At 27.4% G+C, this 26,799-nt stretch overlaps 1 protein-coding gene across 2 annotated transcripts; it reads right to left on the reverse strand.

The window, feature by feature from the left end:
* Window positions 1–334: 334 nt before the first annotated feature.
* On the reverse strand, window positions 335–26,722 carry LOC107442671 (synergin gamma). 2 transcript variants are annotated; one of them, XM_016056295.4, is made up of 13 exons: window positions 26,543–26,722; window positions 21,034–21,202; window positions 19,212–19,354; window positions 17,589–17,800; window positions 16,235–16,408; window positions 13,844–14,032; window positions 13,482–13,720; window positions 11,659–11,956; window positions 8,531–9,514; window positions 7,492–7,583; window positions 5,186–5,342; window positions 3,211–3,359; window positions 335–2,017 (listed from the first exon to the last, which is right to left on the reverse strand). In XM_016056295.4, exons 1-13 carry the CDS (start codon window positions 26,557–26,559, stop codon window positions 1,790–1,792), a joined length of 3,051 nt encoding a protein of 1,016 aa, XP_015911781.2. In that variant the 5' UTR covers window positions 26,560–26,722; the 3' UTR covers window positions 335–1,789. The 2 variants fall into 2 exon arrangements, with proteins under 2 accessions (XP_015911781.2, XP_087015267.1); XM_087159141.1 differs by having other exon boundaries at window positions 16,235–16,354; window positions 26,543–26,689.
* Window positions 26,723–26,799: the final 77 nt, after the last annotated feature.

Raw genomic sequence — 26,799 nt, forward strand, 5'->3', positions numbered from 1 at the left:
CTCATCTTAATTTTTTAAAAAATACAGTTGGTGCTTACACATGGAACTCACTACCTCGAGATGTCACAACAAACCCAGCTTAATTGTTTAAAGTACACTTTTAGAATTCATTTATTTCTGTTGTTACTTAAGGACATTCAAATAATAATAACCTCTTTAGATATAGATTTGGAGAGCTCAACCTTATACAAAATATGTTTTATGTATTTAATTTCAAAACATTTAATGAACTGACACCTTAACTTTTTGAAATATTAGGAATTTCAGGGATTATTGAAAAAGGCAGTTCAGCTGGTAACTAGAGGCAATTAATATAAATTAAAGAACAATTGACAACAGTTGTGAAATTTATTTTTTTATTTTTGCAAAATATCAATTTTAACATCGTTTTCACAACAAAATTTATTCATACATCAAAACATCCAAATATCACAATAAAATCTAACACAGATAAAAATATACATACTTGGCTTGAAATTTTTTTTATATATAAATACTCATATATTTCAACAAAATAATAAATACAATCTAATTTAAAAATTGATATTTAAAGTAACAAACATTTTTTTTTCTTTCATAAATTAGCTTTCAAGTTAGAAAATAATACTGAAGCTATAAATTATATACTTTATTAAACCAAACATGCATAGCACAAAATTCTATATCAGAAAAATTGAAGTATAATCAGAATGTAAATTGGAAGTTAAGCTGAAGATAAGAGAAATTGTAGTTAATTCTTCACTTATTTCTAATTAGGCGCTTTTTGTCTTAAAATTTTTAATACTAAAACAATATTTCTGTGCTTTTGGTTTAAAAGTTTAATTGCATATCTTTTATATTAAAACTAAAGTCATTAAGTCTAAAGCTTCCAAATAAGAGTGTTAGACGTGAACAGATAGTTCAACAATTGGTAACTTTGTCAGCACATAAAAAGATCTCAAATTTATATATTCTTTAAACTTTTAATACTTTATAGCAATTAATAAACATAAAATTAAAACATTTTTAAAAAGCAGTTTATGAATCATTAATACTATGAAATAATAATTTTCATCAAAAGGAAAAATAGTAAAATGCTTACCTTTAAATGTCGTTATTTTTTTGTATTTATTAGTATTTAATTTTTTAAGATTTTTAATTTGATTTTTCTACACCATGAAACTGACTGTCACTTCTCTTGATCAAATTTTATTACTTATTTTTAAAAAGAAATGAGATCAAACCAACAAAAGCTCTTTAAAAACTTCTACGGCAAATAAAGTGCATGTTCCACTTTAATGAGTGAAACTTAAAACTAAATAATTTATAAATATGTGTTATAAAAAAAAATGAAATATAAGATAATGAAGTTGTAATTCTTCTCACCACAATAAGTCATCCTAAATTAAACACCTTCACGGTAAGCTTCATGAGTTTTATATTCAACTTATAAATTCATCAAATAATTTGTGAATATTTTATTGTGTGAAATAAATATTGTGTTACCACAAGAAATATTCATAAAAATTATTTTACAATTTGTCAATCTTTTAACTTAATTTCTCTTAATTGAAATTTCAACTCAACTCATGGTTATCAAAATGCATTGTGTGAAAGAAATATAATAATATCTTAAATTATGAGAATAAAAACTAGCACATAATTAAAACCCATAAAAAATGACAATAGCTGAAATAAAATTTTGTCAGTGTAGAACTAAGTTTACCAGCAACTTCAAAACATTAAAACAAACCAGTATATAGAATTTTGAATATAAATAAACAAATACTATGTTTAAATGCAATAAAAACTACAACAACTGAGGTAAAGTTAAAGCAGGTAGTAATGGATCAACACAATTAACCCAAAAGTTTGCACATGTACTGTGATAATTTCTTCCTCCATATGATAACTTAAGAGAACAGTCATCCTTATTTTTTATTTCTACATTTAACAGACATAAGCCACAAGCTTTAACATTGTCAGCTGCATCTGTTCTTAGCAATGATGATGAGAAATCAAAAGAAGAATCTTGAGGCTGTAATAAAACTGGTATATGACTTTCAAAATAAAAATATTACATCTTAATGTCTCTAATCTCTAAAACTAACTTAAATTCGAATTAATAATTTCACTACAAAATCAATGTGTAACTAGCAAATTTAATGTAAAAAAACATTTCCCTTTTTTTAACATATCAATATGCTTTAAAAGAAAAATTTGTTCTCTACACATAATCTGTAAATCCAGTAGAACACCATGCATTCAAACCCAAATAATCTGAAACTCCCGATAATTGAAAGAGTTATTACTTATCAAAAATTTAATGTATAAAAAGGGAAAAAAATATTCAAAACAGAACTATGAAAAAATGACCAATCAGTGAATAATAAAATAAGAAACAATGCATGGATTTCAATTAAGATGAAGATCATACAAAATATGATAAAATAACTTCATATTATTCCCTAAAGTTGTTCCAATGTATAAATCAAAGAAGGAAAATAACACAGATTTGTACTGCAATACAATAATATAGAGATATATAACTCATGTTGATATAAATCTATAATAAAGTATCATAAAAACTTCTTTTATGTGCAAGTTTTTGAATTGTTCATCACATGAATAATGCGAACAACAATGCTAAATGGGATCAGTTAATAACAACAACCTCCATTTTTTAAATGATATTTTTTCCAGAATCAAAAATACTCAATTGCACAGATTTCTTTGGTACACTAAGAAAATGATCGACAGAAACCTCAATGCTTTGTGATATAACACGATTAGAAAATACTTCTTTGCCTTTCATCATAACAACAAAATTGTAACAACAGAATCGGACCCAATAAATTTGGCTAAACAAAGTTCAACTATAATTGAATGAACTAGTTTGCTGACTAAAAACGCATAAAATTGTAAATATTTTCTATAATTTCTCGCAAAAATTAGTAATTTAGCTTTTATAACTAATATGCAATAATGTGAAATAAAATTTTAGTGTTCAAATGAATACAAGTTAAAAATAATTCTGTTTCATATACAAAAATTTGATGTATTAAAATATTAAGCTTTCGACCCACAAAAACTTAAGAGATAACCAGTAATGAATTTCCTTAAGTTAAAAATTCAATTTCCATTAATCCATTTTGTCATTTGTTTAAAAGCAACACCTTCAACATTGAAATAAGAAAGAAAGTATTTGATAAATAGCTGTTTTTAGCTTACCATTAATGAAGAACCAGCAAAGAACCCACCGATAGAATTCCAAATTTGTTCTACTTCTTTCAATAGATCAAGGATAGCTACACTTTGTTTACTATATGACTTGGAAGTAAATTTTATCCTGCATGCCACTTTATAAACTTCAATCACATCTAAAATGCAATATAATTAAACATTAATTTCAATATAAGAATAATAGTATATGTACTAGAATACAAAACTGTTTTATTTTATCGCGGTTTTTAGAGTCTATCAGCCTTCGGTGTGATTGTTGGTTGGTGTCGTATCCTCTATTGAATCATATTTCATGGTGTGCTTGAATAGTTTAGTTTCGGTGTGATAAAGAGTTCATTAAAGACATAAATATTTACTCCTCTATCATTATAATTTTGAGCCAAGCTCAGTAAATAAGAGAATTCTTGAGCAGTGAAATACATTTAACACTATGATAGACTTTCAGAAAAACTAAAAATATTGTTTCTGAAATTTAGTCAACAAACTTTATATACTGGTCTGAGGCACCTAGAAAACAAGTTTAGTTTTACGAAGTTGATTTCAAGAACATAGCCTGTCACTGCTGGAGGACAATGTTCACTGGCATAGCAAGAAGCAAGGTAATAGAAAAGTGTGTCTATTTTAAAACTTTTTCTGATAAAAAACTGATATGATAAAAGAGGATCAAATAATAAATGAAATTTATCATGATAAAAGAGAATTAAAAACAAATGGTGAATAAGAAAAAATATAAATTTTGGAATATCTGGAGCTTTAACTCATGATTTTATGAAACTACACTTCGTATCAGTGCTGCCTGTACAATTTCAAATGCTAAAACTATTAACACATTCTATGAGATATGATATAAATTAACAGTCTTAAGATTGTATCATCTTCATCCATAAAAAGTATAATAAGCTGAATTAAAAGCCTTCATCCAAAAATATACAGAGTAACAATAATTTTTTCCAAATAAGCATTTCCTTAATCCAATAGTCACAATCCTCACTTTAATTAATTTTATTTTAATCATAGTCATTCTAGCATAAATTTTTGATTATTTACTCATATCCAAAAAAAAAAAAGATCCCTCATAATTAAATTATTTTTCAGTAATTTTTTTACCGTTTAACTGCATTTATTCTTGCACAAAATTTCACTTATCTACATAATATCCAAAGCATACTTTATAAGAGTTTTCTTTTTAACTTATACAGTTCGTTTTTTAGCTAGACAAATTGGAGTTTTCAAAATTCACTTTCAAGCCTTGGGACACAAATAATTACTTTCAATACTTCCTGCACTAAAATTTGTTTCCTTATTTTCAAAATTATGCATGCTGTGACACTATAAATATAATTAATTTTTCTTAAGGTTTAAATACAATATTTGAATTCTGGATAAATTTGGGATGAAAAAATGCACTCTGAGCTTATAAGCTGATTGGCTCTTATTTGAAGCTGTAATAGATATTCCTGCAAAAACTCGGCTTACCTATACGATAGCCAAACAAAATTTATAGTTAAGTGCATATATTTGTAATAAATTATATCCCAATTCTTCGGAAAGATATGAAGATTAATGCAATAAAGTATCTCTTCATACTATATTATATAACAAAAAGAGTACCATACTTCAAAAATTGAATTATGGTTTATAATTAAATTTTAGTTGTCTGCCTTAAATAAATCAGACAAAAACTAAATTAAATCATACTAGTTCCTACAATACTGGGTTATACTCCTAATAACAGAAATAAAGTTACGAATTCTTTCTTATAGCATACCTATTATTTTTATAATATATAATAGCTATATATTATATAGCTTTATAAAATAAAGCTTTTTATTTTATTTTTTTATAAAATATTTTTTATAAAAAAAAATATATAGTGTTAAATAAAACGCTCTAATAATTTTTATTATGAATTTTCATATTAAACAAAATAGTTTTGTTATAAAAATATATAAACGCAATATACCTTTCACATAATTCCCTCCTTCTTCAGATGAAAGAACTTCATTGCAAACGGAACTACAACTCATCTGATTAAATATTTTCTTTGTATTTTCTAATATATTAACTGAGCTTTGAAGACAACGAGTCCAACTACTGATATGTTGGTCTTCTTCTTTCTTCTAGAATAATTAACAAATTATTTCATTCAATGAACTAAATTCTGTCAATTCTACTTATCTAATTTTTTTACACCTTAATACAAACAAGCATCTAATATTGAGTAAAGAAAATAATCAAAAATAAAATAGGTTGCATTAATGAATTTAATGTTAGCATTCAAATTGCTCAATATTACTTAATTAGTTACTAAAATAAAAATTCAGAAATTTTCTCTTTTCAGCAGTTAAGACTATAATACAACAAATCGTACGGTAAGAAAAAAAAACTTCAATAATTTACCATTTAGGCTTTTGTCAACTGGTAGATTTAATAGAATATTATAACTGACTCACTATACAAAAAGATTGCATGTAGAAATACAGTTTTTTTTTAATGTGAAAAAGTAATAGAGAGAGTTAACTGACTGAACATAAGAGGGGACTAAAGACATCTTTTCATCAGTTGTTTTTCCTTCGAAAAAAACCGGATCATCTTTCTGTTATTCAATAGAAAAATTGTATATAGAGGAGAAACTTCCATAAAACACTAAAACTCGATTTATCCTTCAGAAATATGAAAATCAAACATAAATATATTAAAGACAGTACATTTAAAAAAGACAATTTTAACATAAACAAAGCGCTATAATTATATTAGGAATGAACAACCTATGGATTGAGGATAAAATGTCGCTCTTGAATGGTGAATGTGTGGTAATCTGTCTTTCAACTAAAAACTGATCAGAAAAACTACCTCTATTTATGACCAAGGAAATTTTATAACTTTTTTTCAAACTAATTTCAATAAGTTTTGAAAAAGAAAAAACAACAAAATTACAATATTGAAATTACAATATAGTGGTATAAATTCAAAATGCTAAGAAATTTAAATCTTTTGAATTTCTTTTCCAAGAAAATTTCTTTAACTAAAATATGCTCAAGTAAAGTAGTTCAAAGAAATCTTGAAGAGTATAATTAAATTAAAATCTGAAGATACAAGTAATTTATATGCAGTAAAAAATTATAAAATTAATTTTTCCACAGAGAAAGTTGAAAACCTGCAACACTTAAATTAAAATTTAATTTACTAAAGAAGACATAAGACAAAGTGTGTAAAATTTCAATTTTTTTTTAGTTCAAAATTATTTTATATATCTGGTTTTTAATTTCTTATAAAAATTGATAGTGCTCTTAATACACTAAGGAATAATGAAATTATTCTGTATTGATATTAAAATTAAATTTATTGCAGTGCCAAAATTTAACTTCTGTACCCCTTTTCAAAACTATGCACCCCTAAAAAATGCCAAAATTAAAACTGTTGGATTATTATTAAACAGTATTAATTGTTTATAAAGAGTAATTAACCATAAAATTCAAAAAAATTTTTAAAGTGAGCAAAAAACACAAAAATGAATGTGACTCAAAACACAAGCATGAAAAAAAGTCAGTTGAATGTCTGTGAAACTATGCACCAAATTCTAGAAATAAAATACAGTGAAACCTTCAGGAAAGACCACCTCTATTTATGACCACTTTTGTGAGACACAGAATTTTTTCCATAGACTCCATGTTGAAGAAAACTTTTATGAAAGACCATTAAAACCTCTGCACCAAATGTGGAAAATGTCAAATAAGGAAACATGAAAAAATATTGACAAAACAAATAAGTAGATTAAAATGTATTCAAAATATTTATTTGAAACCCTTATTTAGAGAGCTCCTTTTGAGGGTCTCTAATTGAGATCTACAATCTCAAGTCGCAATCAGAGTGCACCAAAGACAATGCTACAATCAATTTTATTCATCGATCTTGTTTTTATGCTGTCAACACAAGTAGCATTTCTGCACCAAGAAAATGACAGTGACTAAAATTAAAGCCATTTGCGAAAAATCATGTACCTTTGATAACATTTTAAAGTCAATGGATGTAACCCCTAAGAATGACCAACCTCCATTGACGACCATTTTACTGTAGAACAGAGTCACTGCTTCCGAGAGGCATCACGGTACCTAATATGATTAACATAATAAATACCCTCCACTTTCTAACTTTACTATCTAGAAACACTTTTTACAATTTAACTAGTATATTTTTACACATTTACCAGATAAAAATATTTTAATTTCAAAACTAAATTTTAAAATTTATATATAAATTTTTACTTACTTCTTCAGAGCGTATTACACTGTATTTATCAGTGAGAGGAACAATTTTTGAGGGCTGAAAGTTTGAACTGAGAGATATGCCAGATAAGTTGCCTAAAAAGTTTTTTAAAAAAAGCAATATTTATCAAAATGAATTTAAGAAGTATTTAATACAAAAAACAATACACTATATTTTTTTAATTTAAGATGGAACTTAAATCATAAAGATGAATAACTTTTGACAGTTAAAAATTTGAACCAAGAAATATGCCAGATAAATTATGTAATCATACATAATTATACAGATTTTTTTAATTTTAAGACGGAATTTAAATGCTCTAAAAAGTTATTTCATATCTATTTATTAAAAAATAAATGTAGAGTGAAACTTAGTATAAACAATGAGTACAATCAAAACTTAAACTTTTTAACTCTCTTTATAGGGAACATTTTTCAAGGAATGTTATGTTAAAATATTTTTGTGATTGAGATTGAGGCTTAATCCTAGCATACATTACACAGTGGATTTGGTGACATTGGAGATGCTTGGGAGGGATTTATAAAATTAAGGGAATTTTCAAAATTTTAACTACTGTAAAGTATAAAGAATTGGCCACTGACCATAAAGAATAAGAATTGGCTAATGGCCTTCTGTGCTATTAAATAACCAAATTTATAAATTCTTTGTTTATAACTATACAAATAAACTCAATGAGAAATGATCAAATGACGTAGAAGGGAAAAATAACTTTTGTGTGTTGGTTTCTCTTCTTGACCCCACATGAACCTTAAATGCTATCTACATTTATTCAGCAGATGGCTGCACAAATCATAGGTCGGAAAACAGCTTCCCATCGACATTTAAAAATGAATGAAGTATGCAAGAAATATGTTTTTCCCGGCCTAATAAAGGGTTAAATACTGATGATGACTGAATCATAAATGAGTCGATAAATTTGTTTACTTCACTTGTTACTCTAAAAATTGCATTCAAAAACATTTTAGAATCTATCTCGAGAGTACAGTAAAAGCTCAAATTAAAATAAAATCTTTTTACTCACTGCCTTCTATTCCTTTGATGGGTGATGGAGTTGTAGAAACTCTGTTTGGAACTGGGGCATTTTGGAAGTCGCCAAAACAGTCTTCACTTTCATTCACTTCTAAACCTGAGCTCTTCAAATCTAAACTTGGAATAGAGCCCTGCCGACTTAGAGAAGATTTAGATTCGCCGCTATGACCACCCCCATCAAATGTTCCGAGTTCCAAACTTGAAACTGACTGGCTTTCGGCGAGGGATATATTGTCTTTTAAATGGCGGAAAAGGAACTCTTGACCCAATTCAACTCTGCTGGACGCCGGAAAACTACTCGTGAACTCACCAAATTCCTCATTCATTTGTGAATTCCCCCCAGGCACATTCAAGGCTGGAGCAGCAGATATGCTATCACTGAAATTGGAGAAGTCAGCAAAGTTGGTGCTCATTTTTTGCAACTCAGTAGTAATGTTTGTCACACTTGAGTCCTGTTTCACTTCAGCAGAAAGGAAATCTCCAAAGTCATCTTCTTCTTTAGCTGCAACTTCGACATTAAAAATATTGTCTGCAGAGAAGGCAAATCCCCCGTCATCTTTAAAAGCGTTGAAATCTGAAACATTTGCAGTTTTCACGTCGGAAGATTTTTCTGTGATACTAAGTGCAGGTGCAGGAATGTTATTTGTAGATTCTAATGAATTTGAAGAAAAATCTGCCCAATCGTCAGTACTCTCGGGTTTTTGCAAAAGGCGAAATACACTATATTTGTCTTCCTCGGGAGACATTAAATCTTGTTCTACTACACTTGGCTTCATTCCGACAACAGGATTTGCTGTTTCGAAAATTCCTTTTTTAGAATCAACTACAGCAGAAACAGGAGCTTGCTTAAAATCATCAAACTCATCTTCTTGAGAGATACTATTACTTGTGGAAGATGGATACATCATGAAATTGACACATGTAGGAGTAGCTGATTTAAAATCATCAAATTCATCATCAGGTGAACTTATGAATCCTAAAAGGTATAAAACACATTTTAAAATTTGACATTGAGAATAATGTATCCCTACATTTTGAACAAAATAATCTCTTAACTTCATGCACACAGATCTCCAAGATGCATCATTATATTTTTAAAAAAGTAAATACATATAATAAATAACATTTATTGTTATAACCTATATAACTTATTTTTATAACCACTAAAAAACCTATGCAAATATTGCTTTAGAAATAAAAATGCTCCTAAATAAATCTACCATAATTATATTTAACAAAAATAAATGCTAGAAAATATTTTTTTTTCGTATTATTAAACTTAAAAGTTAATGCTCATGGCTATCAAAATTAGATTTCACTTTAGATGCAGTGTGTTTTGCATAACTTATACAATTTCATCAAAAGCAAAAAGACTGTAATAGTTTTTTGTTTACTTGAAATATAAATTAGAGTGTTAACATCTATAGTGGTAATTTAAAGTGCTTTTACTATTTATAGCAAAGAAGTATTTTTATTTAATTTAAGAAAATTGTTTTGTTTTCCATGAAAGAACTGCCATATGAATTCAGAAATTTGTGTGAAAACTCATCTATACTTTTAAATATGCTCCCTAAGTTATACCATTATGCTATTTTGGTCATTTTAATCGTATAATATGTTTGATATATTGTTGCTCCCCATCATTCTTCTTTTTAAAAAATAAAATTTAAAAGAAATTTTGTTTTTATTGTTAAAATTACTATGCAGGGCTGTAAACAAACAAGTAAATTATTTTTCAACAATTTTATAATAAAATATGGAGCATTAGATACTTACTAAAGATAACACAGAAGTAAAAAAATATCCCTATCATACAACACTTAGCTAAGCCTAACCATATAATCACTTTACCCCACCTCAGAAACCAATTCATAATAAATATAATTTTTAAATTTCTATTTAGATCTGTTCTTTAGATGTCCCTCTAACAGTTTGAACTAAAATTAATAGTTTTTGTCAGTTTTTTATGATATTAGAAGAAAATTCATCAACAACTTAAACTAACATACTGTATAAGTTGATGATGAACAGATAGTTAATAAACATTAAATTTTTTATCAATTTATAAAAATGGAAACAAAATGCTTGCCGTAATCCCAGTAAATGTCTCAAAAAATATAAAACAAATTATCTCAATTTAAAAGGAGAAAATAAATGCATTTTTAACATATACCCACTTTACCCCATCTAACTCTACTTTACACTGATAACCATGAAATTAAAATTAATAGCCTTTATTATTTCCTCCAATCAAAAAATCACACTTTTACTTTAAATATTTAAAAAAAAATATTTTGCTGATAGTATTTATTCATAAATAACTCAGAGAAATAAAAAAAAGCTGAAATATACCAATATTCTGTTTCATAACAGAATTATTAAAAATTTCAGAAAACAATAGTTTTTTTTTCTAAAACTCATAAACTTTTAAAACAGATTTAATCATAAATTTTCCAAATTTATAAAACCATAATGAAAGAAACTAAGAAATTGTTACCAAGATTTACCCTCCAATTACATTTAAAATGAAAAATTTAATAACAACTTAAAATCTTTAAATAAGCAAATTAAAGCATACACAAGTGAATTGCGTTTACATAATAGGCAATTATACATCACTCAATAAATCTTTGATATAACACATTCAACACTTTTGTTAGAACCATATGATTTCTGGATAGCGGCTACCTTCAAAGGACACATCACAAAATTTCATGACATTCTGACAGTTGTTTAGAGGTCACAAGTGGTTTTAGTGACCCTGATATTGTAATTTTTAAAAACAATGGTCAAAAAAAACATTCTGTGCATTGATTAAAAATTGGTTTTCTGAATACTGAAAATACTGAAGACAAACAGTGACTTGATAAGCGTTAGGGAGACTTTGAACTAGGAAAATTAACTTTTAATGAAAGGTATGTTGAATTTAAACATGGTCATAAAAACAACAATGATGCTGAGCGTTCTAGAGCTCCAAGTTTAACAGTTACTCCAGAAAACATTCACTATTTATAATAGAAATTAAATATTTTAAAAACATAAAATTTTTTTGAAAGAATTACAAACAATATTTTGAAACAAAAAACAATACAGAATACTTAAAAATCTAAAACCTCTAACCTGTTGATGAAATAGAAGGTAACTTAGAATTAGTAAAATTATTTGCTGTGCTTGGAGAATCCAGTCTAGGGATATTGGTCTTGAGAGAAATAGCAGTTGGCCGAACTGCTTGGTAACTCAATGAATCAGATGTTGCTGTTGGACCAGAAGAAAGAGATACTACATCTGATGATAGTTGGTGAGGTTGTTTTTCAACATCTCCCGCTGCTTGGTCTGAGCTGGTAAAACATTGCAACCGTGGAACCGGACCAGAAGGGAGGTGGTATAATATATCAATTGTTTTTGCAGCATGGCCACTCTAATATAACATAAACTATATTATTTGCATGAATTTTAAAGTGATAAATGTATAAAAATACAAGTCACAATCAGCCACTAAAATAGCTAAAACTTAAACATGACCAAAATAAGAAATTTAAGATCCAAGATTCAATTACTTTTAAAACATATTGCAACAAGATATATATATATATATATATATATATATATATATATATATATATATATATATATATATATATATATATATATATATATATATATATATATATATATATATATATATATATATATATATATGTAATACAAAACTTATAAATACTTTTGTATTAATAAAAATATTAAAACTCTCGTTTTCATAAAATGTCTTTGGTAAAAAATAGGTGTAGAAATTCTACTTTGGGACTTCAAGGATGAAAACATATCATTGAATTATAATTAGATTTATATTTCAAAGGAGTTATTTTTAGAATCTTGTCCCTCTTTCACTTCCATATTAGGAAGCATTAAATGATTATCGATGATGCATAGAGTTACAAAGTATGAACGATTTGAGCCTTTTCACCTTTTTGTCCATTAGTATATAATGCAAGAGCAATAGTTTTTGTGTGTCTTTTGCTGTAAGATGTTGCCAACATAACCTTCACCACTACTGTCTTGATATTAGTCAACCCCCCTCCAGCTGGGAGAGTGGGTGAGACTTCTGTTTACACCATACCAGTAAACAAAGCTTGTTAAAGTCTATCGGCTTATGTTTTCTACTATGTAAATTAAAAACACTATCAAAATTAATGGGGTTGCTGCCCTGTAATTAGATATATATATGTTACGCATTTTTGTCGAGATTATCTCATTATATTTGCAGTCACTGATTCGAATTTATCTCTCAAGATTATAATTTCTAAGATTTCAGAATTTAGAGCATATCCACTTCACAAATTATACCATTATACTTTTTATTAAATAATTATTAAGATAAAAAGATTAAAGGAATCAAACTACTATTTACAAATGAACATAGAGCAGAAGCTCATTTTTTAAAAGACAAGTGTGTACTTTTTTCACAAGCAGCATATAGTTATTATTTCTTTCATGCCATGTGATCCATAATGTCCAGACTTTGTTAGGATTGACGCCGTAATAACAAATCATAAGACCGGTTGGAGATGTATTAAAATCTCAAAGCATTTATTAAATTGAACGGAATTTTGGCTTCATAAAGACATATTACAGCAAAATATTGATTCATTTCATAAATAAAGATTGAATTTCTAACTGATAACTTAGAAATTATTCAGAAGTGATGTGATTCTTTTAATATGTGAAAAAAATAACTGAATGTTCTCATTTGTTAAGGATGGCTAATCTACAATTAAAATATCATTATTTTTAGGTTTCGATTGAAGATCCTTTAATTCTATTTAGCTATTATTTTAAATGTTATATATATATATTAATAAAGAGAAGAAAAAAACATTTTAAAAAGAATATCAAACAACCACAAAAGAAAAGAAAAGAAATAAAATTATTTACAAATATTTTACCTGTAAAACTGCAATAAGTGCTAATGCAGCATATATTTCTTCAATAGTCAAATAACCAGGAGCAGACTGATTCACCATTTCCCAGATTTGAGCCAATGACTGTTGAGGTAAGCCTGATGAAACTAATATTGGGAAAAGCAAACTTGTTTCCGGGGCATGAGCACCATTTCCGGTAACAATCGACTCAATCTTATGATACAATTCAGGAACTTTCTCTCTGCAACACCAGGGAGGGAATCCTATAAAAAAATTTTAAATAAAATCAATATAAATTATTGAGAAGTAGAAATTTGTTTTTAATGTTTTAAAATGTTAAAGTTTGTTTATTTTAATAGCAAAAAAAAATATTTGAATATAATTACTAGGTCTCTTCTCAACAAATACTTCATCAAGTCCTTTAATATCTCTCCAATTTCTGGCTTTATCACTTGTAGTGAATGTTGACCGTGATTGCGTTGTTGGGGTTATTTCTTTAACAGGAGGTTTGAAAAACTTGTTTGCTTTCTGAGGGCCACTTAAGTTTGAACATTCCATCATCATAGCATGTAATTCTATCAATAAGCATAAAGAATTAAATTAATTTTAAGTAAACAATGATTTTAAAAAATCTGCCTCATAAAAATTAAAAAATGAATTTACTTGATCTACAATTAAAAAACACTATAAATTAGTATCATAAACAAAGGTGCCAATACAAGCATTATATAGAGTACAATGAATTGAGCTTTTTAAAAGCAATATTAATACAAAACCTTATACAGTCAATTCGCTATAACTCGAAGTACGATAACTCGAATATTACTATAACTCGATTTTTTTATGAGGTCCCGACCCTTTTATCTACAATTTCATGTTAATTATTCTCGATTACTCGAATTTTACTCCCTTTAACTCGATTTTTTTTTTTGATCTTTTAAAGCAAGAAGAAAAACCTAGGAGCTGACATCTTGCCCCTTCCTTTGCAACACACACAATGTCTTTCGCACTCTTCATGGAAAAGCTAAAGCTGTCCCTCTTGAAGTATATGAACAGTGGTTAAATGAAACGTTACCAGAATTACTTCAAGGATACAGTGAAAATGATGTTTTCAATATTGATGAAATGGGTTTATTTTTTAAATGTCTTCCAAATAAGACTGATGTTTAAGGATGAAAACAGCTCAGGGGGTAAAATGAGCAAGGAACGTTTGACTCTCCTAGTTGGAGGAAGTGCATCTGGGACAGAGAAATTGCCCTTACTTGTTATCGGAAAAAACCGAAATCGCCGATGTTTCAAGAATGTAAAAACGTATCCTTTGGATTACAAGTCTAACAAAAAGTTTTGGATGACATCAGTTTTATTTGAAAACTATGTAAGAAAATTAGATCGGAAATTCTTTGCTAAAAAAAGAAAAGTGATACTCTTTATGGATAAATGCACAGCACATAGTGATCTACCTAATTTGAAAGCAGTAAATTTGCAGTTTCTCCCGCCAAACACAACAGCAAAGTTGCAGCCGATGGACCAGGGTATCACAAAGTGTTTCAAACAGTCTTATCGTAAATGGCTTGTCAGAAAAATGATCTTAAATATTGTAAGCAATTAGAAGATTTGTAATTAATAAGCATTAATTAAATAATCCGACAATATTTTGAAAGTCCAAAACCGAAACTAATGGTAAGTCGAACTTCCGATATGTCAAAGTTTTTCGTCAGTCCTATCAGATTCGAGTTATCGCGAATTCACTGTAGTTAATTTTATTTTAATAGGAAGAAAAATTTAAGCTTATATGTCAGGAAAAAAATTTATTAAATGGTGCAAAATTATTCCACTATGAATAAATTGTAAATCGCTTTATTTAATTTATTTTTAACATGTTCAGCAAAATTTTTAGCCTATCTATGTCAAGTGCTTAAAATTTATTGAAACCACATTCCTTCTGAAGACATTTGATTTTTCATAAACTGGTTTTATGGTTTAACTCTTTGAATATGTAGGGCATTCAAATTATTAAGTTTACTTGTATTTGAATTCCTTTTCAACTTTGAGAACTTTCTTAACTGTGGGAGTAAATGAGTGATTAATAATCATTGATATTGAATGATGATAGCCAATCAATAACTAATTGAATTCTTTTATCTTCCCTGTTTAATTCTTTTTTAGCATTAACTCCTTTAATCACTCCTCTAAATAATAATCTGCACCCATAGCTATGTTTAATTAATTCATTGATATCACGTAGTTTAGTTCATGAAAATAGAAATCTGACATCATTATGCTACACATCTTTCAAAACTTAAGACGGAAAGAAAATTTTAAATATTCAGACTAGAGAAAAGCATTTCCCCTAAGCCTATGCTCTAAAAAACCTTGATTTTAAAAATTATAAAGATAATGATTTTTTGATTTTTTTTTTAAAGGAGAGGGATAAATATTTTGATATTATAAGAATTCTTTTGCATGATAAATTGGCTTTAAAAGAGACTGAGAAAAAGAGATTTTATGAAAGGCCATCATTTCAAAATACTTCATTATTTTTATTTATATAAATATCAATTCAATGAAAACATATTCAACCATTTAAATGCAATTAAAATGCATCATAATTTTGTTACTAAGTTAAGAGGAATTTTTATTTATTTATTATATTTTATTTTTTATCAATTTTTATTTATTTATTTGAACTACTGAAAGTAACTAAAAACATAGGCTCAAGTAGAACAAATTAAGTAAAATATTTTTTAAAAATGGGAAATATTTACATAGTTATTTACCTTTTTTGTCTTTTTCTTGTTTAATTACTGAATTCCCAGCAGGATTCGCCACTGGTGAAGGAAAAGTACTAGCAGTCATAGGAGTAGAAAACATGTTTTCAAAAGGAACAGAAGAAATTTCTGTAAGTGGTTGATGAGTTGTAGTTGGTATAGTTTTTTTAATTTCATAATGATCTGGCAAAACAAACATTTTCAAAAGTATACAAATGAATATCGTTGTAACAAAAAATACAAAACAAATTACAACAGCCTAGATCATGATGACCTAAAAAATCCCTTAATATTACTGAAAAATGCCCTTAATATTACTGAAAAATGCCCTTAATAATAGTGAAAAATGACTCTCATTGTTTCTAATTTTCTTCAAAGTCTCAATATAACAATCGTTGATATAGTTTTTCACAGAGTAAATATGTCAGACAAAATATTTTTTTTTCTATAGCGGCAGGTACGGAACTTTTCGTTCTTCATCTTGTAAGATGCCGGAAGTGTTGCTCGTCTAAGGTTACCCAGTGGGCACCTGTGAACCTAGGTCACGGAGACGAGCAAAATTACCCACGCCACACTGCCACAAATACCCATTCATAGGGTGGGCCACATTCACAAATCACATACAACAGATGACAACACATAGATAGAAACATCCACGCCCAGAACGGGATTCGAACCCGCAGCCATTGGCTCGCAGTCAGGCACGCTAACCGCTCGGCCACCTGGCCAGCGTTACACAAACTATGAAAACTTTGTATTTCTAAAAACTAGCAACTTTAAGAATTATTAAGCGTTTCTAGAAAAAAGTTTGCCGACATACAAACCCTACATAACTCTTGGCAAAATGCTAATTTTCTTGATCATGTGGATGAATTACAGTGCTCAATCCAACGTTAAGATACATTCTTTCTTGTTTCAGCTAGTTGAATAACTCTTATAAATGTATCCCTTCTAATATGAAGGACAACAGTACTTTGTTTTTAGCTGCAACTTTAGTTACAAAAACATTATAGAATTAAGTCATTTCTTATCAATTTTCTATCCTTATCAATAGCTCATCTCAATGAAAAGCAAAGGTTATCTTTTCTCTGAAAATGGTAATGCATAAAATAGTATAACGCAGTTAAAATGTGTGGTTGTGGTAAAAATGAGCTAGTACTTCTAAACATTTCAAAAAAATGCCCTACAATTTAAAAAAAATTCCAAAAATCTAAAATAATGTCCTAAAATTAAAAAAAAAATCTAAAAAAGATATGCCCTAAAAGAGCAAAAAAAGAGAAAAACTAAAAATAAATTAATAACAATATCATCAAAATCCGAGCATTAGAAATTTTATGAATAATTTCAAAAACTGGAAATTCACCTGGGTTGGATTTAACAGATGTAGAATTTTGCACAGTTTCTTTCGCATGGCTTTTTCCAAACATACTATCAATCAAATTATCAGCATTCATACTCCCTTTTTTACCAGCTACAGTGAACTGTTTAAGCCTTTGTTGTTGTAATTGGAAGTTCCTTTCTTTTTCCATTTTTCTTTGTTGCTCTAGCAGTTTAGATGGATCAATCGCTGATGTTCTACACATAAAAGCAAATTACAAGTTGTAAAAATAGCAATTTGAATTATGCAATGATTCATGAAAAAAAAATTTTCTAATTATCTTTAAATAGATATTTATGCTAAAAGTAACAAATATAAATTTTATACATAAATAATGCACACATGAACAATTTCACAAACAAATTCAGTACAAACTTATTAGTTATCTGCAATGCTAGCAAAATTTACAACAATAAGACAGAAAAAGAATTCTTAAAACTTGATCATAGTCTATCCATATAAAGTAATAACAATAAAAATAGCCACTACATATTTCAAAAACAAAACTTAATTTTTTAAATTAACACTTACCTATTCCCAAAGATTCTAAAAAGAAGAAAAATTATTACAATTGGAATATTAAATTTTATTAAATAAAGTTAAATATTTTTGTCTCATTATTTTCTTCTCTTACAAAATAATCTTATGGGGGGGGAGGGCAATGCTTAGTAGACAGGGAAGACATTAATCTTAAAAAAATTTATATATATACTTTTTGGTTAATTTCTTTAAGGATAAATGATGTCTATAAATTATTGGAAAGGTTTCTTTAACCTGTAACTCCTTATTAAAACACAAAAACTATGATTAAATATCATAAAATACAGCTTAGAAAAAAAATTAATTTAAAGTTCAGTTCAAAATGTTATAAACCAAATTACAATTTTAATCAAATTTTAACAAATCAAAAAATGCATAAAAATTAAGTAGTTTCTCTTTCATATATCTTTGTAGACTGCAACACATCAAGACAGGTCTAGATTTTTCCCAAACACTTGTTGACTCTGAATTGTAATGATAATGTCAAACTTAAATTCATAAAGTAAAGCCTGTGTAGGCAAAGACAAAATCTTTGATCCACAAGAAAAAACTCAGCACTCTTATATCTAGTGATTTTGAAATTTAATGATCTTAGCCTCTGTCATACAATTTTTTTTTTTTTTTTTTTTTGAGAAAATCTTTTTAATGTTTACTTTAAAAATATGTAATATTTTTCATAAGCTTTTTTCTTTAATCAAAGAAGTTTTAACACAGGTACTTTTTTTAAACACAGGCAATTATTATGTACTACATTTATGTGTAGAATAATTAGTAAAATATTATATTATTAATGAGAACTAGAATAACTATGAATTCATCAAATTTTTAGTATTCTTTAGCCTATTTATTTTATCAAAAAGAAAAAGTCAAGAGTATGAAGTAAATCTCCTGAGGAAAAGTGCTTTGAATTTTAAAAATTAAAGGACAAAACCCTTTAACTTAAAAAACTTATTAAAAACACTTAATTACTGTTTAGTAAACTTCAAAAAGAGTTTTAATACCAATTTAAAAAAATAACAAATCCAATAATGAAAAAGTAGTATGAGATAAATAAAAAATAATTCTTACACAACTCCGGTTCCTGCAGGCATTTGACTTGCATGCATTTGAGAAGCAAGCACAGGTGCTCTTGGAATTTGAGCAACAGGAATGTACATACCAGGCATAGTTGGTGGAACAGCACCTACCACAGACATTCTATTCTGAACATTCTAAACAAAAGAAAAAAATTATAATAAATAATCGCATTTATATAGATGCTAAATGAAAATCGAATGCTAAAACATAACAAGACATTTCAACCAAATCTTAGTACCTATGGGCCATCTAAAATGAAGTCACAGAAAGTTAGTGACAAGTGGCAAGGTTAACAAAGAAGTATGATATTTCTTAATTTTATAAAAATAAATTTGTTGAAGAATATTTTGTGTTCAGAATGAAAATATAGATTTAAAAAAAATATCTAATTATATTTTAAATTTTAAAATACTATAGTTTTCACTTTTTTATAAGAATGCCCACAGGGGCTACCAAGAGGAACAATTCACCATAGTTATTCTTGGAGAGAGGGTACAATTTTTTTCTAAATATTCTATACAATTTTTTAGTTTTAAAACTGTAATTTTGATTTAAGGAATATTTTTGATTATTTAAGGAGGCATTTTTAAATATTGGGAGGGGGATAATTGTTCAATTCTTTTCTATTGGGGGATATTTTGCTCCTTTTTTTCACAATTTTTCATGTTTCGTTTCACAATATTAATTTTTTTCTGAAAATAATATTTTACAAAATATTTCAAACCATGAATCAAACTGAGATAGCTCAGTTATAGACAAAAAAAATTATGCGTTTTTTAATTGTTTGCAAAAATGAGGAAAGAGAGAGTTTGAGAGGGCAGTCCCCATCAGCTTTGCACCTTGTTCTTTTATACAGTGTTTTCACTACAGCGCGAGAATCTCGCACATTTTTTTCTTTTCTCGCATTAAAAAATGATTACCGCGAGAAATTCTCGCATTCTATAAATCAATTTCAAAATTCGCGAATTTCTCGCATTTTGGAAAAAGCTTCGAATTACGTCATTTAGAATAAAATCCGTTTCACTTTTCTTACTGGATCTTTCATTATTTTCAACATCTGCCCCATTATCTAGCTTCCCTATTTACCAGTATTGTTCAGAACCTTTTCGAACAACAGAACACAACCACGGAACCCCTTTCAGAACACATTTGTCTGCAACCACGCGTTTACCGTAGGTAAGGTTTCTTCATGTAAGACGTTCAAATTTTTTATGCACTTATGCAAAATGGACAAATACCTTGTAAAGGCAAAATCTTCTATGATGATGCATCAAAAATATTCAATGCTTTAAAAAATAAAAGACGTTAAAAATGTATTATAATTAAAGAAATGATTTTTTTTTTAAGAGTTTTTGTGTTTTTTAAGAAATTTCACTTAACTTTTTTAAATCTCACCCTGTGTTTGAGAAAGGGTGAGAAATTTTCACCCATTTTTTCTCTATGATGAAAACACTGTTTTATATATTACTATTTTATAATAAATTAACTAAATTTTTTGCAGTAATTTTTAATCATAATTTTTTTTTAACAAAATGTCATTAAAACCCATAGCAAAAGTTAAAAAATAAAATTTGTAATATGATCTATGATATATTCTTGTTTCTGAACTGCAAGTTATATGTTTATATAACATAGTTATGGCGTGTGACAAGGATAGTAGGAGGATGATCAACAGAAACACTGTATGATAAAAGAAAAAAAAAATTTTTAAAAAATCCAAAAAAAATTTTTTAAAAATTATTACATCAAATAATACTAAACATTTTCCCTAATTTTAATATCTATGCATATTTTAAATAAAACAGTAACTCACTGAAAGCTGATTATATGCAAGATGAGATATGAACTGGGGATGAGGTTGAGCTGAAATCAAACCATAAGGATTTGGATGTACTGGATAAGCAACAGAAGGGACACCTGTCTGAGTAACAGGTGTAATCATTCTTCCACCAGGCATTGTTGGCGGGCAGCCAGTTAGAGGTCTGTAAAATATTAACTCAGCTTTAGAGTTAAAGCTTATTTATTTTTGAAATCACAAAAAAAAATTATTTAAACATGCATAAAAGGGAAACAAAACAGACAAATAATAATTATAATTTAAATATATTAAAAAGATGTAAATCAATATGAACATAGCTTATAAAATGACAATAATACATTAACCATAATAAATTATCATCATATACATGAAAAGCTTACTGTCTCCCTCCCCATTGACAAAAAGTTTTAAAGAATTTTCTAAAAACAATTTTAAATAAAATTAACAAATTTAAATATATTTTAAGTAATTTGTATATTGAATTTATTACAATTTCTTAAAACACATCATGAACCCAAAATACATAGCCACTTCTTTTAATAACACCTGTCAAACCTTCTCATATAAGCAGTTGGATTATTAAAATCTCATTTACTGGTCTATTAGAGATTGACATTATATCTAAATGCCATAGATGAGGGAAGGGCTTATTTCCTTCTGAAACTTATAGTGCTGTATCATTATACAGGGGTCTGTCTAGGTTTTTCTGAAAGGTACCTATTTTGTGAAAATTTAGACATAATTTGTGAAAAATTAAAAATTATATTAAAAAATCAATACAAAAATATGGTAAAAATATGGATTAATCGTTTCCTAAGGGATACAAAATAAAATTTTAAGAAAAAGTATTTTGCGAAGCTACCGTTTTTCCTAAAGTTGAATTTGTGAAAGTACCGCTAAACGGTAGTAAATTCGGCATGGACAGACCCGTTATATAAATAAATTGTAATAAATATCACTTAGAAAAAAACTTAGCTGTGTATACTAAACACCAATTTTATTTGCTTTCTAATAAAAAAGTTTGTTAACTTTAAACCTTTTAAATTCTTTGATCTTTAAAGACATTTATCCATTTAAGAGTATTAGTATTTTCATTTCAAATTAGCAAAAGACAACATAAATTAAGATTAGGGATGCAACCAATAGTGATTTGCCGGTATTGGGCCAAAATAATCAAGGAAATACCGAATATTCGGCGGTTGAATAACAACATTCTAAACAAAATAATAATAATTAATACATATTATTTTATATATATAATTAAGTTTAGTCATTATTGAAAAATAATCAAAACTTAGCTGTATTATTGGTATGGGGCAAAAACAAAAATTTAATAGAAATGTTTAAGATAATAAAGATAATTAAAACTATTTAAAATAAAATTAAAAAAACTAACTATTAAAAAAAAGTTTTAAAAAAGTTGGGGGAAAAAAGAAAAAGAATTATCCTCTGAATTCTTAAAACTAAACTTCAATACAAAAAATAATATTTTCTAGAATATCCATAAAATCCATAAATTATCCATAAAACATTAAAAGAGATAATGTCTATCAGAAGCGCTTTTAAAAATGCAATGCATGAAAATTTCATTAAAAAAAAAGATACAAAAGCAAAACAGAAAAAATAATAATTTATCCCAATTTCTGAAATGAATGTTTTACAGCTAAACATTTCAGTTTTCTGATTACAGTATTTTCAAGAAAAAGTTTAAAGTCTAATAGAAACCTTCTTAATTGTCACGCCATAATAAAAATGTTTTCTGATAAAGATTTTTGAAAAAGAAAAAGTTAGATCGAAACCAAAACAGAAAACATTCTTAACTTTTAAACAAGAGATTTAATTCAAAAAATATCTGTTAAAACACTATCTATACGAGTCTTGAGAATGTGTCTTTAGAAGTGTTCTGTGTCTCTGTGAGATCATCCTTGTGTTTGTGTTGGTGAACAATACAAAGAAGAGCACCAATAAAATGAGCATTTTAAAGGTTACAGTTCACGAGTGTTCTTTTATTTGAGTGAAGTGAGGTTTCATACCGAGCGGGATAAAACAATCTCAATTTAACTTTTTTACAATGCCAGATTTTTATCAAAGACTAACTATAAAAGAATAATGTTCATTAGAAACAGGGCTGGCAAAGGTTTAGGGCAGAATGGATTAATCCACGGTTTAAACCGTCCTGTCCAAAACCCTTTTACTCAAATTATGTCACAAGTTTATCTGAACAATATTTAAGTGGTAAAATAAACATAGAACTAATAACATATTGATAATTAAATCTGCAATTTTATATTGCAGAATATTTGTTTTTAAAAGTATAATGTTTTATTAATATTGTTTGACTCTTCAATTTAAACATTAAACGAAGGAAGATTAACCAGTAATCAAGTTCAATTGGTCCTCTCATTCAATAGTACGTAACTGAAGTTGGATCTTGTCATACAGGTTAAGCTATTAGGGACTAAGTGCTTGGTTAGTCATAAACAGGTTTATTTACCTATAGTACTATTCAAGAATACTGTTATTTCATTCATATTCAATTCTTTTAGCATAGTGGTGATACATCACCAGTGTCAGTAACTGAAACTGATGTTATGCCTTTCAAAACTGTTAAAACATTTTTCAGTTACTTTGTATTTTCAATTTAAACTGACATATTTATATTTAAAAACAATTTTTTTAAAAACTAGATGTCTTTTTTATCATCCTGTGATGCAGAAATTATAACATTTTTTTAAAAAAATATTGTGAAAAATAAAAGGTTAATTTTTTAACAAATTTAGTATTTTTTTTTTCAAAAAAATCATTATTTTTTAATATTGCATTATTTATCCTTATGCAAAAATATTATTTATCAGTATTAAAAGCATATTTATATTTAAAGGATTGGTTATTTACATTTGTTGTTCAATGAATTATGGAGGTTCAAAAATTATAAACCTTTTCCTATTATATTATATTATTTTCTTTTGATAAGTTAAAGTAAATTGTATAAAAAATATCAAATATTTATTGATACATGTAATTATTATGTGTACAATGGTTACACCTATAGAATTTTTACCTTTTACCAAAGTTCAAGGTTTTGGACCGTTTTACCCAGTTTAGGACAGTTTTACCCAGTTTAGGACAGTTTTACCCAGTTTAAGACAGTAAAACCCATGTGTCCTGTCCAAAACCCCAACCCTGATTAGAAACACTCTTTAAAAAATGCTGCCACAGTAAAAACAGTCATAAACAGAAAAGTTTATGAGAAAGATAAAAAGAGAAACAGAAAAAAAATTGTTTTTTAATTTTGAAATATAACCTTAAAAATCACAGTTTTCTATGCTACTAGTTATCTGTCTTACCGTACAAGAAAAAAGCGACAATAAAAGAATAAAATCTATTAGAAACACTCCATTAACATGCGTCGCTCGCTTTAAATAAAAACGGGGGGGGGGGGGGAATCTCATTTTTAAAACATAAAGTGTTGAAAAAATGATTAAATTGACTTGCCTAAGTATAATTAAAAAAAGAAAAAAAATCAGCATTACAAAACTCGTGGTTCAGTATAAAGTAATCTAATTTCAATTTTTCAAATTTCCCTTTTCCAAGCGTCTTTCAGAACATAAATTAACCAGATTCAGAACTTTACAAATCTGTGCAAAAACTATTTCTAATAATGTATAGTAAAATATATCATTTGAATTTATTCTTAATTAAATCTATTCAGGTGTCCCCCCCCCCCCCAAAAAAAAAACAACTTTGTCGAAAAATAACTTTACAAACAATACTTCTTTGCAGAATATTTGGTCAACCAAATATTCAGCAAAAGGGATAAATAAGGAGAATACCATTACACCCCTAATTAAGATAATTTACAAAAATATAATTTATCACTTTTTGTAATACTGTAACTTTCAATTTTAAGCCAATTTCAGAGACAGTGGGACAAAAACTCTTATAGATCTTCTTGATAAAAATATCGGTCTTAATTTTTCTACTATCCCAAAGGTTAACAGAGGATAAATTTTGGTAAAAAATTTTAATATGTTTTTAAGCTCTACTTGTAACATGAAACTCATTTACTTGTTACTGAATTTCTTCGTGTAGTGCACTTCAGGTTATGCTTTTTTTTTAAAAAATTAAAAGCAGGGGTCTGTCTAGATTTTTCTGAGAGGTACCTATTTTGTGAAAACTCAGACATAATTTGTGAAAAATTAAAAATTATACTGATTATAAAATTATACAACACAAAAATATGGATTTATCGTTTCTTAAGGGATACAAAAATAAAATTTTAAGAAAAAGTATTTTGTGAAACTATTGTTTTTCGTAAAATTGAATTTGTGAAACTACCGTTTTTTCTAAAGTTGAATTTGTGAAGGTACCGCTAAACGGTAGTAAATTAGGCCTGGGCAGACCCCTGAAAAGGCTCCTTTGTATATTTCACAAAGTTCAATCTATTTAATTCTTTTAAATAGTATTTTTTTATAAATCTCAAACCTGTTACAAACTATAACTTCATGGGAAAAAATAATTGTTCAAACAACAAAGGCTTAACAAATTAATAAAAGTGGAAAGATTTCCGTATTATGATCTGCAGCAGAATAAACCGAAATCTTGCCAAATTCCAGGCCCTGGCCAGGGAGTAACTAAAAAATACATCACAGAAGGGGACCAATTCGAAACTCATACCAACTCCCTGCCGCTACATGTTTTTAGTTTTTTTTTTTCAAATTTTCAATTTTAAAATCTAATTAGTGCCCTGACAATTATAGTTGGCGTGACAAATCATGATACAGAAATATCCCTATAAAAGCCAAATTAAAAAAGGTAACAAAAGAGGATAGCATCTAAAGCATTTAGAAAAACTGCTTTGTGAACCATTTCTAAATTATGGTTAAGTTTATGTAGTATTAAGTATAAGAGCTATTATAACTATGATAGCTAAAATCTGCATTTTAAAATCCAGATCTATCTTTTAGTGTTTGAATGCCTTGGAAATTTTTGTGTTTATTTTTGGTAAATGGTATGATGTATATATATGTGGCATATCAACCACTATAAATATTAAATACCAATTCTCTAGTATATAAGACATGTTAACTTGATTCCATCTTGAGGTACCTTTTGATAGATGAAGGTTGACTTAGTCGATATTTAAAGCTCCACATATACATTACATAAACTTCTTGTTGAATAGCTACAATCGCTATAAGAAAATTAACAAATAATGAATAAAAGAAATTAGACTTGTTTCTCATATTCTTATTTTTTTAAACACGAAAATTCAAAAACTTAAGTAAAATCAATTAATAATCCCATAAATACTTTCCAATAATCTGAGAAGAAAATAAATTTAATTTACTTCAAGAAAAAAGTAAATCCCAACTCAGGTGATACAATATTTATTGCTAAAGCATCAAACCAAGAAAAAATTTTGAAATAAAAGGAAAAGAATCTGGTTCAAAATCGAGTAAATTCTAAGAAAATAGTCTAAAATAGAAAAAAAATCACAAACCTATTTAGATCTGACATTTAAATCTCCTATGAACTTCTGTGTGACAAGCAAAGAACAGAACATCAACAAAAACAAAGTACATTTTGAAACGAAGAATGTGCAAAGAGAATTTGGCAGTCTCCTTTTAACCTAATCAAAATGTTCAATGTGACTTGCTTAAATTTGGTTGGTCTTCTTGTGGTAAGAGTATCACTTTCTATAATGGAAAATAGATTTTTTCGATATTTTTATATTCAGTGGCAACGGTATTTCGCATT

This window comes from Parasteatoda tepidariorum, chromosome 3 (genome assembly GCF_982258835.1).
Source record: "Parasteatoda tepidariorum strain Cologne lab strain chromosome 3, Ptep-v5.0, whole genome shotgun sequence".
NCBI lineage: Eukaryota > Metazoa > Arthropoda > Arachnida > Araneae > Theridiidae > Parasteatoda > Parasteatoda tepidariorum.